We start from the raw sequence: 12,935 nt of genomic DNA, 5'->3' as shown, positions 1-12,935 counted from the left end.
AAAAAGATACTGATACATATCCTAAATCGAGTTCAGCTTTTCAAAAGTTGAGTTTTTGTTGCACTATATCATATTTACATATATATATATATATATAAAAATTTGCTTTTAATTTTTAGCTTTAAAAGGGCTTATGAATACAAAACACAGATTGACACTCACCAAAGCTTTATTTGGGTTTTCTTTAATCATAAATCTTCCCTACAGAATGTGTACAAACACATATCTAGAATTTATCTTACCCTTAATTGTAGCATTCCTCCATGAATGATTGGATTGAATATCTGCATCTTATTGATTTATTTCTGCTAGTGCATTATTTGAAAACAAAAAATGTCAATATTTATCATTTTAACGGAGATAAATAATAACCTGTTTTTTAAAACCAACTTTAAAAAGCAAACTCTTACTGAAATTTTACATTTACTCAACAATTGTATCGATGCCCCTCTGCATACAAAAGTTTATTTTTTTTTTATTAAAAAAATAGAAAAAGTTAAATACTTCAATCAATATTTCCTCCAAAAAAGTCAGTTTTTTTGGCTCACATACAAACAGCGGTGAATTTTAAACACATTACAGTTTAAATAAACAGTTTAACCAAGGGGAACAGTGGAAGGGAAAAATCAAGTCTGTTTTTTCAGGAATTTTGTGAGTGGGAGTGGATGAGTTGGAGCCCTATTGGAGAAGCTGGACGTCTCTCTGAGGGTTTTTGGAATCTGGATCCGTGGAGCAGGTCACAGCAGTGGCGGGTTCGAGAGAGAGGCCGGTGTGGTTCAAGTGTGCGTCAGGGGAACGGGGGCGGAGTCCTAGGGGTGGGAGGGTGGGGTCACAGTTCAGGTGAGGAGAGCGGTCGCTGTGATTGATCAGTAGTGGATCAACGCGAGAGTTTAGGTTCACACCAACATTAGTGGCAAACTCAGAGTTGGTGGGTGTGGGCGGAGTCTGAGTTCTGGACTCGGCGGGTGACGTGTCAGATGTGCTGACTCCTGAGAAAGCGTCACTTCCTGCTGCCGTACTGCTGGCGGGATGGAGGTCTACGGGTGAAACCGGACAGGAGGCCGGGCGGAAACTCCTAAGACCACCCGAGGTAGACTCTGTGGGATGTGGACTCAGATCTGGACTCTGTGTGCAGGAGTTCACAGGAGGTGGATTAGGTGCGGGAGGGAATGCAACACTTGTCAAACTGCAGGAAACAGAGGAGGGTAGTATGGTGGTTTGGGAGTTCGCTGGGGGGCCTCTGCTGCCCGGTTCAGCTGGGTTATCGCTGTGGGCGGAGTCATCTTTGTGTTTTAATGGCGGTGGTGTGTTTCTGTTGTATGAACGTACAGGGCTGGTCTGTTTGAGGAGTGGGGGGGCATCCCTGTGAAGAGCAGGCAGTGACAACGGGAGGTCCGGTTGTTGAGCTTTGTCAACAAAAGGCTGTGTGGACTCAAATGACAAAGTCCCGCCCACAGGCTTTGATTTTGCATCAGGTGAATGACACCCAGGCTCTGAGTTCAAGCGGTCACATTTTGGCACTGCAAGTCCTTCTAGATCATTCAAAATGGTTGCTAACAGGCGTCTGTCTGATGGAAGATCTGTTCTGTTCAGGGACGCAGGCCTGCCTCCAACTGCATGTGAGCGACCATCTACTTGAACTTTGATTGGTCCATCTGAGAGCCCCGGGTTGTCCAGCCTCTCCACATCCACGTCTGCATCGCTGTCATCGCTGTTGTCAACACTGATTGGGTCAGAAACCTTAGACTGACATGCCGGCTCTGTCTCCGACCTGTCGGACCCCCTGTCCAGGATGTCAACGGGAAGCTCACCGATTTCAGCGTCCAAAGCCCCGCCCACACCAGTGGAGTGCACCAATGGCAGAGGGGGAAGGTCAGAAAAGTCAATCGTCTGCTGGCTGCTGAATGGACTGCTGCAGCTGCTGCTCGGTTTGTCGATGACATCATCCTGGCTGCTGTCGCTGTCCAGTGTGATGATAACTGGAGAGCTGTTAAAAAGTTTAATTCAGCATCAGTATCATTTACTACTGTTGTGGCACATCCTGATATGTACCTGAAACCTAATCTGTTCTGTGCATGTGCACAAATGCCACATCTGCCACCAGTGGGATTTAGAGAAAATAAGCAAAAAATGTTGTTATGCGAACATTAGCTAGTGACTACATTTTAGCAAACATTAACTAGTCAGCAGCATACAATAACTAGCAATCTAAATTTAGCTCAAGGTGGCTGGCGAGTAGATAACATTCACCAGGAAGTTTGTGAGGTAATGGGCACAATCATAAAATTTTGGATTTATTTAATGAGAATTAATTTCAGAATGGATGGCATAAGTTTGTATGTTCTCCCCATGTTTGTGTGGGTTCGACCCAGGTACTCCGGCTTCCTCCCACTGCCCAAAAACATGCACCTTAATGGGTTAATTAGGTGAATGTAGGTCAACAGTGAATGTTTGTTTTTTGGCAACACCTCCCCATGACCTTCATGAGGACTAAGCTGTTCAAAAAAATGGACTGATGGATAATTTAACACTAGAACACATTTTAACTCACAATAAATGGTGACAGAGGTAGTATTTTTGCACATTCACAGAACTCAGATGTCTGTAACATCAGAATAACTTACCTGTTCTGTGCTGCCCTACGGCGACGTTTCCTGCGGCGCTTCCTGGTATGTGGTTGTGTGTCAGAGGTGATGGTGCCTTCATAGATAATCTCCACACTGGGACTCCGCTCCTCTCTGTCTCTCCTGCTGTTTTGACGACATTTACAATGTCAGCAAGTAACTATGACAACAGCAGACATCAAAACAGGAAGTGAAACTCACCTATCAGCATTGTATCCACCACTTTCCCGTTGGGGATCCCTCCTCCTCCTGTCATCCCTCCTCCTCTTCTCCTTTCTCTCCCTCCGTTGGCTACCACTCGGCTTCCATGTCGGGTCTCTGTCGTTGCTGTCCAGGTGCCGGCTCTTGTATTTCCTCTTTCCTCCAGGCTTTTCGATGCTGTGGACGTCGGAAGGCGTTGCCGGTGTTTGTGGAGGCAGCGGTGAAGGCAGCGGTGAGGATGAGAAGGAAGAGGAGGAGCGGGAAGGCAAAGATGGAGACGAGATGAGAGGAGACACGTGGGAGTATTCCCAGTCAGAGTCCGGACAGCTGGACCCGACGCTGGAGTCGAAGGGTGAGGGCGAGCGCGAGTGGCGGAGCATGGCAGCGGGGAAGATGGAGCGGTTTGGGTTGTACAGTGTGCCGCTCTTCTCCTGCCTCCTCCTAGGACTGGAGATTAAAGATAAGTCATTATGTCATCATATAATGATAGAAACTTCACATTTTTCATACTTTAACACAAGATGCTTGCTCTTTATCCAAATAAAAATTCCAGACTTTTTCCAAACTGCTATTTTTTTCTCCCACACCTTGACTTTATGTACTTTCATAATTGCATGCCTACTTTTTGGGTTGAGATTGTACCTGTTGTGTGCAGTAAAAATGTTCATTTTGATAAATGTATAAATGAATGAATGCAAAATTTGTAACTTAACGTGACATTAAATAATATTGCAATTATGGTTTCATCACTCAGGCCTACCTCCTCCTCTTCTTCCTCCTCTGTTCCCTCTTCCTCCTCACTGCTTCACCACTTGGGTGCTTTCTCTCTCCATCTCGCCGCCGTTTGCTTGAGTTGTGGCTTCGGCCGGAGCTGCCTGACCATGACCGAGCACGAGCGCCCACTCTCTCCTCTCTGAAGGCGCCTGACGTGGAGGGAGGGATTGTGGGTACGTAAGTGAGGGGTGGAGCCTCCGTTTTCTCCTCCTCTTTTTTTTTCTCCTCCTCCTCCTGCTGCTGCTTCTCTTCTTCGGTGTCGGAGGACAACTGGACCAACTCCGGCGTGCGCTCAGCAATGGGTTTCTTGTACCCAACAATAAGACACTCTTCCTCCTCTTCCTCCCCCTCCATCTGCTGCTGCTTCTCCACTCGCTCTTCACTGGCTCCCTCCTGAGGGGCGGGGCTAAACAAGCATGACGGCTCAGCGCTGGAGTAGGAGGGGCCTGGCGTCTCATCGTCCCATGCCGTTAGACTCAGACAGCTTCCAGTCTGGATGACATCGTCCACGTCTGCCTGAGTTGAGCTCGGTTCCAGCCTTCCCTCTGCTGAAGTCGAGAGGAAAGATCAATAAGAAAGATTTCCTGATCATTAGAAGACCTAAGCTCAAGAAACTGAAAAACTGAGAAAAGATACCATATTTACCCAGTCTGCGTGTGGAAAATTTTTCAAAACAGGGTTTGTCTTGTTTAACTCTTTAAGTGCCAGACAGTTAAGGGGCTAATAAGCCCTAAAAGTGCCACAGAATTTGGCCGTTTTTCAGTATTTCGCGTCGTTTTAATAATATTTGAAGAATCCTGCAGGAAACCGCTCGGTAACATCCGACCGATTGCTGATTAGATCCAAAACGCATCGGACGCAGCCGATTTATTATTGGTCGTAATTTGCATAATTTATAATAATAATAATATTAATAATAATAATCTTTATTTATATAGCACTTTTCATACATTAAAAACTGTAGCACAAAGTGCTTTACATATCAGTTTAAAAATCAGTACCGCCCCCCACCCACACCCACCCACTCACCTGCACACACACACACACACACACACACACATATACATGCAAACCCACAAGCTCACACATACTTAAGAAGACTGACTGAGCACGGGTAGACCAGAACAAAAATGTACAAGTAAAAGTAAAACATCAATTTAGGAGGCGCTGTCTCAGGGAGCCATCCGCACCAGGATGCAGCCGCCGACCCCGGCGACCAGGCACCAGCAACACAGCCCCGCATCCCAACTAGTGGGAGAGGGCCAACTGGGACCCCCACCCACCAGAAAGGAGCGGACCCCAGTGAGAGAAGGCGCCACAGCCCCCGGAGTCCACAGCCGCCCCCCGGCATGGAGGGCTCCCTCTGATGAAACACCGGAGAATAAGAAACATTAAAAAGATATAAAAATATTATTCGGTCGCGTGACCTCAAATTCCCGTCTGCTTGGTCTCAAAAGGGGGACACAGAAAGAACGTCATCGAAATGTGAGAAAGAAATGGGGGTGGATGGTTTGTTTGTACACAAATATGGCGTGTTCTCCAAAGCCGATCTGATCGGCCCGTGGCACTTTACAGGTTGTTTTCGTAAAGCCGATTTAATCGGCCCATGGCACTGAAAGTGTTAAGCAAGGTTGGAATATGTGTTGACTTAATCGATAAGCAGATGTGTTTCACATGTCTTTGAGTCATTGTCTAAAAACTATAGCAAGGTCCAGAATGACCACACAATGAAAACAGCTATATGGGTCAACACGTTAAAGGGTTTACATTCCCCTTGTAGTGATGGGAATTCATAGGACAAGAGTAGCGTTACCATTGTCATAAAAAATATAACAAGAATGAAATAATGTAAACAATGGGACAAAGAAGTGAAATAGAAATAGAAAGATAAGACAATGACGTCAAAGGCAAAACAGGACAAAAACCAAATACGTAAAAATGTAACAAAATGGAAAATAATGCAGAACATGTAACACGACAATGACGTAAAAGGAATAATAACATGATATGATATAAAAGACATAATGACAAAAATAACAGAACACCCAATAAAAGTGAAAATGTAAAAATGTATTGCCAGAAATGGAAAAAACAAAAACATTGACACACATCAGGAAATTCTTGCCAACATGCAGCCCTACCTGCAGCCTCCCGCTCCTCTTCCATCTCCTCCTCGCCCTCCGAAATTGCGATGACGGAGCTGCTGTCGGAGGAGCTCTCCACACCATCCAGCTCCATGGCGGTGGCTGGTGGCTCGTATACCGCCTGCAGGTCGTAGCTGTCCAGGCTGAGCGGCGAGCGGGCAAAGTTCACCAGCTCATGCAGGAAATGGTCGGTGCGGGCAAGAAGGAAGGGCCGCAGCTCTTCTTCTATGGTGGGTGTGTCCTCCAGACCGTGCCGGGCGAGTCGTGCCATGATGATGCGCTGGACAATGCTGACCAGCGAGTTGTGGGCACCGTACAGCACTGTGAGCTCCCGACGCAGCCAAGGGCGGAGTCTGTTCAGGTGGGCAGGGTTGCGGCGGAAACTCTCAGCTGTGATGTCACGCTGCTGCTGCCCCTGGTAGCCCATGGCAACACCACAGACCCATATGCCGCTGCGGTACAGGGCACGACGGAATGCAACTGTCTCCCGCTCCCTCAGCCGCCGCACAGTCCCACCTACAAACATCCAAGGAAATTTATATTTTAACAATAAAGCACGAACAATTTGAACCAATAGCGCCAATAAAATAACGCACAGACTACATAAAATTCACTTAGTAACCCATTTTTTAACATATATAATAGATTTAGAAACAAATCTCTATTTACTTTCAGGTTAGTGTTTGAACTGTACTGTTTATATAAATGATAACTCAGGTAACTGCATGTGATACTGGTGGGTGTAATGAGCTTTGACTTTAACCAACACCTTGTATTGTCAACACTCTATGTTTTGCTTGTTTGGACTTTTACATGCCTTATACGTCCTTAGTCATCTATTCATGTTAGTATGTTTTGTACTGTGCACATCTTCATATGTTGGCATTTTTCCTATTCATTTTTAGTTCAAAATATGAATCAGTCAATCAAACCTTCTCGCTGTAGCCGCTGCCTCGCCGCCAGACGGGTCATGAGCCTTCGAGATGCTCGGTCATTGATTGACAAAGGAGCCGCTGCCCCACCAAGGCCCGTCAAGCCTTCAAATATGACTCCACGCTCTGCGACATCAGTTCCACCCCTCCTCTGCTCCTCCACACCTTCTCCATCCTCACTGTCCACAAGTGGAGAGGCAGCGGGCTGCTGAGGAAAAGGAGGGAGATGAAGAGGGGGTGAGTCAAGGTACCACTCCCAGACACCTGGCTGCTCCGCTCGCCAGCTTCCACGCTCCCGCCTGCGTCTCCTTGCAGTTGCCTCACTGCCATCCGCTGCCCGGTGCCTCCGTAGCATCAGCCTTATCTGGTGCTCACTCCTTGCTGCCATTGCTGCCACCATGGCGACGGTGGCGGCCACACTGCCGTTGCCGGGTGGCGGGTGCAGCGTGTACTCCTTAAAGTCGTCCTCAGCGCGGACAGAGTGCAGGATAGAGGCAAAGGGCTGTTTGCACAACGGGCACTCAGCCTTGTTGTGAGACCACTCCTGGATGCAGGGGAAGCAGAAGCGGTGCAGACAACGGTCCAGGTACGCCAAATTGTTGAAACGGTCAAGACAGATTGGACACTTTGAGTCAGGCGATGCCTCCTCTGCAGCAAGTGCAGCCCTTGCCGAGGCGGCGGCTGAGGATGTGGGAGGAGATGATGAGGGAGCCGCCGGGGCACTCTTCCGCCTACTGCTTCGCCCACCTCCACTTTCTCGATTCCTCCCTTCTTCTTCTTCTTCAGGCTGACCGCTCCCTGTGGCCACACCTGAACCCCCAACAGCATTGTCACGGCGACGCACGCGCAGCTTCATCCGCGTGGGCGCCATCACCTGAGCACACAAACAGGACACAAAAGGATTACAAATATTATAATAAAATGGATCTCACATTTAAAAGTTTCATCTGGGCTTAGATTCCACTAGGGCTGTAGCATGTGATGAATGAAAAATGCCAGGTATTTTATGCTACATTTGTGCTACAAGTCATATTCTTTAACACAATACTTTTGTGATTTGACCAACACTTTGCATTCTACCATACAGATACAGAATCTAGTCAGTATCAACTCGCTGAGGCCACTCACTTGAAGTCACTTTTTGACAATGACCATAAAAGAGATTAAAGGAAATTCAATCTCTTAAGTCAACAGTAGTTCAAATGTAGTTTGTTGATGTGGTGCTACAACATTAAATCCTGATTAAATATGAATAAACTGGTAATAATTATTAAATATATAACGATATTATTAAATTATCATTTCATTGCGTAATAACTACTTTTGGCTTATTACACGTGACTTACATTGTGTTGGTAATCCTACTATAAAACAATGTACGCTTTACTTTTAGTTATTACTTAAATATTTTCAAAATACTTGTACGTAAGTCAAGGATAAAAGACCTTTTACCACTGAATATTGATAAGGTTATTGATAAAAACATTCCGCGGTGCAAAGAGCAGCAATTTAGCCGTAGGGTGCTAACAGCATAAGCTATCAGTTAAGAAGCACGGTCTCATACAGTATCCTTAGACGTATGCCTCAGACAGATGCTCACGTTGTTTCTCATGTTTGACATTTGTTGTTTATGTTTTTGTTTAGCTTTTGCTCTTTCCGGTTACAAAACAACACCGGCTAGCATGCTAGCGAAGTGACAGCAATTTTCTAGCAGACGCTGTCTCATTGTTCTCTATCCGTTTGCGTTTATTCTGTCAACTTAACAAATATACATGCCTGCATACACTCCTTGTGATGTGGCAGAACAAATAAAAGGAAAAACAAATAAACAAGCAAAGTGAAAGCGGTTCCTGTCTCTTTGCTAGCATGCTAACACCCATAGCTTGCCTAACCTGAGCAGAAGCAGCAGCTCCGGACACTCCGGCAGCTTCTCATCCGGGTTTTCTGTCCTCCTCCGTGACAGAAACTCCTCCGTGGTCGGTGTTCAGCTCGATGCTCGGTCCGGTCAGGCTCCACAACTGAGATCCCTTCACACCGAAACTCCTGGTACAAGTGAACACATTTGTTCGGTGGTGTCGTTTGAACCTCAACTACACTACACACAGCTGGAATGTGAAGGAGCCGCGAAGGATCATGGGAAATGGAAGGGTTTTTTTTGTGTGTGTGTTGTTTTCTTTTTTTTTTTTTTCGTCGAGCCAAAGATTGTCAATAATGAAGATGACTCACTCACAGCAGAACACTCGAAACAACACCTGGAGTCAACAAAAATATTGATTCTGATATTTCTCTTACTTGTTTTAAAAATATTGTTTGGAATTTTCTCATATCCTGCTACCAAATCAGATCAATACTACATCATCAATCTGATTCTGTTTTTAGCAAAATATCATATTCATAAATCCAAATTCTCAACACACAAACCTTCTTTTTCAGTCTTTAAAATTAAGTTTAAACAATATATTTCAAGTATTCAATATTCTGAAAATAAAAAAAAGCATTGGAACCACTGATCAATGCAGCACTTATAATCTTTACATAAACTGATGCATTATTTCTGCCTGTGTATTTTGTCCCCTGGCTATATTCTGTTCTGTTCCTGTTGTTATATCAATATTGTACTGTATTCTTTATATTTCCAATGTATTCTGTATATCAGAAAATTAGAAAAGACAAAAAAAAACAAAACAAAAAAAAACACCTGCAGTCAACAGTTTTAGCTTCCTTAACCATGTTGACAGCATTAAGAGGGAATTAACTAATCCAATTTTCCTAAGTTATTTATTAATAGATCACTGCATTTATTTTTACTATTGTGTGAAACGTTCTTTGAAATTCATGAAACTTTGGGAATGTGTTATATGTGTGTCTTGGTATGGTGAAATTGCTCAATTACCCACTTTAGAAATTCTTAAAAACTTAATGAAATTTTACCTTAGCATACCAAATTCCTTAAGAACACGTACCAGGATAAAATTTTTTAAAATAACCTTCTTGGACCCTTACTTGAAACCCAATGTAAATGCTATTTTTGTCGCATCCCTAATAGCAAACAGTAGAGGGGAGTGTTATTCTCAGTCTGACAAATACAGGAAGTAGTAGTAGAAGAAGAAAAAGGACGCACGCGGTGTAAACAAACCACAAACTACACAGCCGCTGTTTCGGGGAATTTCAACGCGTTGTGTCGAACCGAAACAAGGATGATGTTAACCTTCAGCAGACGGGCTCTGGACAGAATTTACGCAGCAGTAATACAGCCATTTTACTATTTCCGGGTTTTCCACTTGTTTTCTGTTTAAAGCTGTGTTTAATTCGCCGGGGTGTTATGCTAAGCTAACTGTTTGCTAGCTTGTAACGGCCGCCAGGTTAGCAAACAGGTCCGGTCTTTATAATCCGTTTAGAATGGAGAAAATGTAGAGGCTGTCAGTGGTCTCAATAAAAAATACAACCTCTGTTCCTATTTCCCATTACTTTATAAGTCTGAATTAATTTTTAATGTTCTGTCAAAATTTCCGTTCTTGAGTGTTTTACTGAACATTCATTCCTCAGTTCATACAACTATAGGTGCAAACTAAACCAAACCAAGCCAAATGAAATCAACTCCTCTAGTGTCTGAATCCACTGTGTTTCTTCTCAGTTGTCGCTGTTCATCGTCGTCTTGTCCTGGTCTTACGTGATCTATGCCAGCAGAATCGCAGCTCGTTGGATGCTGGAGGAGAGGGCCGTTCAGCTGCAGCAAGACTGACACCTAGAATGTGAGGTCCTCTGTGTGTGTGGGTAAGAAATACTGTGGATATAGTACAACTGAACCCTGCAAAAGAAACCATTTAAGAGAGGTCCAAGATCTCTAAGATAGGATCGACTCAGAAGTTCAACTCCTTGGTGTGTTATTACCTCCGCCAGGGTTTGTTTGTTGTTTTGTTTGTTGGTTAGTTAGCAAGATAACTCTAGAAGTTATGGACGGATTTTCAGGAAATTTTCAGGAAATGCTGGTCATGGTACAAGGAACAAATTATTATCTTTTTTTTTTTTTTCATTTCATTTTGGTTAAAGATGTTACTACTTCTCTGCTCAAGCTCTGTGAGTCCAAAACTTTCATCCTCTAACGTAACTCTAAAGCACATGTGCATCAGACTCACAGCATATCAGAGTTCAGAAGGCAGGCAGTACCTACTGGACTTAAAATAAATGTCATCATGTAGTCAGTAGCAGCAAAACAACATATTTCACAAGCTTTCAAGTTAATTTGAACTAAAGCCGAACACTTAAGTGCAGACAGATGCAAAATTATCACTGTCAAGAAACTGAAAACAACCTGTGCTAGGAACATTAACACTACAAATCCATAAGCATCTTTGCTATAACTTAGTGCAACACTCTGTAAAATTCCATAATTACACAGACCAACAGGCTATTAAAAGTGAATGTTACTGGAGCAGTAAAGTTTAGACAGCATGTGCTATTTATTTTTTAATGGCATGTTGTTTATGATTACTTTTGACAAAGATTGATCACCATTTTTTTAAAGGAAAGTTTGTAGTTGTAAACATTTTCGTAATGTAATTTTACCGTTTTGCACTAAAATAAAAAGAAAAACTCAAAGTTGTAATTTTTTTAATAGGTTGTTGTGTCATTATTTTACCGGTTTAGCCCACTTGAGGTCACACTGGCCTGTGTGTGGCCCCTGAACTAAAATGAGTTTGACACCCCTGTTCTAAATGGTATGAAAAAAGTCAAATGTAATAAAAAAAAAAAAAAAGAAACTTTATACACATATAAACACTATATACATAAGTCACAAGGATATCAACTTATACAGTAATAGAGCAGTTTATTTGCGCAGTTGTGGACAACAGGGGAAGAGTGTAAGACTTTATTTATCCCACCGTGGAGAAATTTCACAGTTTACAGCAGCAACGTACAACAAGCACGTGTAGAAAGACGGGTAGAAAAACAAGTGAAAAATGAAATTTAAAGAGAAAAATAAGAAATTTGTCATTTTATAAATCAGTGGTTCTCAACAGGGGTGGTACCACCCCCCAAAGAGTGTTGAGACACCGTTGAAGTGTGTTTGGAATGAGAAAGCTGAGAGGGGGGCGTTAGTCTGTATAAGTATCAATATCAAGCAGCATGTTATGTGCTCATGGCGAATATCTGTGACCCCACCACCACCACCACCAGCACCATCGTTCAAAAAAGGTTCAAAAAGGTTGAGAACCACTGATGTAAATACAGTGTTGGCTGTTCATTGAAGTGGCTACTGTGGGGAAGAAGCTGACTCCTTAATCCATGTTTTATTTTCATGTCAGACACACAGATGCTGCTGAGGTTCAACCTCCTACACCCGTGACTCCTGAATCAGCCCTGATAGGATCTGAATGGAAACAAGGACCCCTTTATGTAAGACAACAACAAGGGACCCTGGGGACGAAACAGGAAGTGATGTCTCTCAGATGATTGGTGCTGAATTTTGCAGATGTTAACCCACATCAAGAGCCTGCTTTCTGTTGACCTCTGTGAGACCTGGTAGTGTCTCCGGTAAAGGATGTGAAAGGGGCGGAGCAACAGGACAGGACTCAGCTCGGGTTGTGTTCATTGTGAAGTAGAAGATGGCATCACTGGTCTAAATGAGTCACCATCCATTTCTCCTGATGACTGAACTGAATGTTTTATGTAATACTGAGGTGCACACATTCACAGTGTGTCTGACACTGAGCTGGGGCTGATTCACTCCAGTATCATATCATGTGCAGATACTGTGTCATTCACTCATCGGTGCTCCATGTACTCATTCACATTCCACAGTTTAATGTTTTTAGGAAGTTCAATGACTGTATAATAATGCACTATTAGACTAGAGCTATAATTTTGTAACATGAATAAATTAATTTATAAATAAACAGATCAACAATGTAATCCTTTACTCCCTGTATGTTGTGGGGTTTTTTTTCTCCCAGAATTCTGTGTTAGATCCACTGAACCGTGAATCTGCCTTATGAAACTATCAGTGAGTGAGTGTTTGTCCCTGGAAAGCCTGTCCTTGCTGTTTTCTTTTTTTACTGCTGCCATTTTAAATGATTTATGATTATCAGTGTTTGCTCTAGTGTTTTTTTTAAGCAGTGGACAGACAGTGGGTTTTGTGCTACCTGGGTGGGTACATGTCAATTGAAATAAATTATATTTTTAAATGACAGGGTTTTAATTGAGAGAAAAAAAATCCTTTAGCAAAACATTAAGTAACTAGTGATGATGAGCAGCCCTGA

The 12,935-nt window shown here is 43.4% G+C and overlaps 1 protein-coding gene and 1 long non-coding RNA gene across 4 annotated transcripts; one reads left to right on the top strand and one right to left on the bottom strand.

Moving 5' to 3' along the window:
• Positions 1-154: 154 nt before the first annotated feature.
• Positions 155-8,796, bottom strand: LOC115438608 (E3 ubiquitin-protein ligase Topors-like). Of its 3 annotated transcripts, none has more exons than XM_030162330.1 (7): positions 8,568-8,796; positions 6,676-7,549; positions 5,741-6,259; positions 3,586-4,147; positions 2,826-3,272; positions 2,625-2,750; positions 155-1,987 (listed from the first exon to the last, which is right to left on the bottom strand). In XM_030162330.1, exons 2-7 carry the CDS (start codon positions 7,544-7,546, stop codon positions 679-681), a joined length of 3,834 nt encoding a protein of 1,277 aa, XP_030018190.1. In that variant the 5' UTR covers positions 7,547-7,549; positions 8,568-8,796; the 3' UTR covers positions 155-678. The 3 variants fall into 3 exon arrangements, with proteins under 3 accessions (XP_030018190.1, XP_030018192.1, XP_030018191.1); XM_030162332.1 differs by having other exon boundaries at positions 2,625-2,747; XM_030162331.1 differs by having other exon boundaries at positions 3,586-4,144.
• Positions 8,797-9,783: 987 nt separating this feature from the next.
• Positions 9,784-12,595, top strand: LOC115438652 (uncharacterized). Its single transcript, XR_003938120.1, has 3 exons — positions 9,784-9,920; positions 10,310-10,449; positions 11,982-12,595. It is a non-coding gene; the product is annotated as an uncharacterized LOC115438652 (long non-coding RNA).
• Positions 12,596-12,935: the final 340 nt, after the last annotated feature.

Source organism: Sphaeramia orbicularis, chromosome 18 (genome assembly GCF_902148855.1).
Source record: "Sphaeramia orbicularis chromosome 18, fSphaOr1.1, whole genome shotgun sequence".
Taxonomy (NCBI): domain Eukaryota; kingdom Metazoa; phylum Chordata; class Actinopteri; order Kurtiformes; family Apogonidae; genus Sphaeramia; species Sphaeramia orbicularis.
Note: the sequence above shows the minus strand (reverse complement) of the source record. Positions and strands in the feature narration are given on the sequence as shown.

Bases quoted from the DNA above. Each gene is read 5' to 3' on its own strand.
- LOC115438608 (XM_030162330.1), bottom strand. From the start codon at position 7,546: ATGGCGCCCACGCGGATGAAGCTGCGCGTGCGTCGCCGTGACAATGCT. The intron at 4,148-5,740 runs GTAGGGCTGCAT...TCTCGACTTCAG, and splicing joins AGAGGAGCGGGAGGCTGCAG to CAGAGGGAAGGCTGGAACCG. The intron at 2,751-2,825 runs GTGAGTTTCACT...TCGTCAAAACAG, and splicing joins GGTGGATACAATGCTGATAG to CAGGAGAGACAGAGAGGAGC.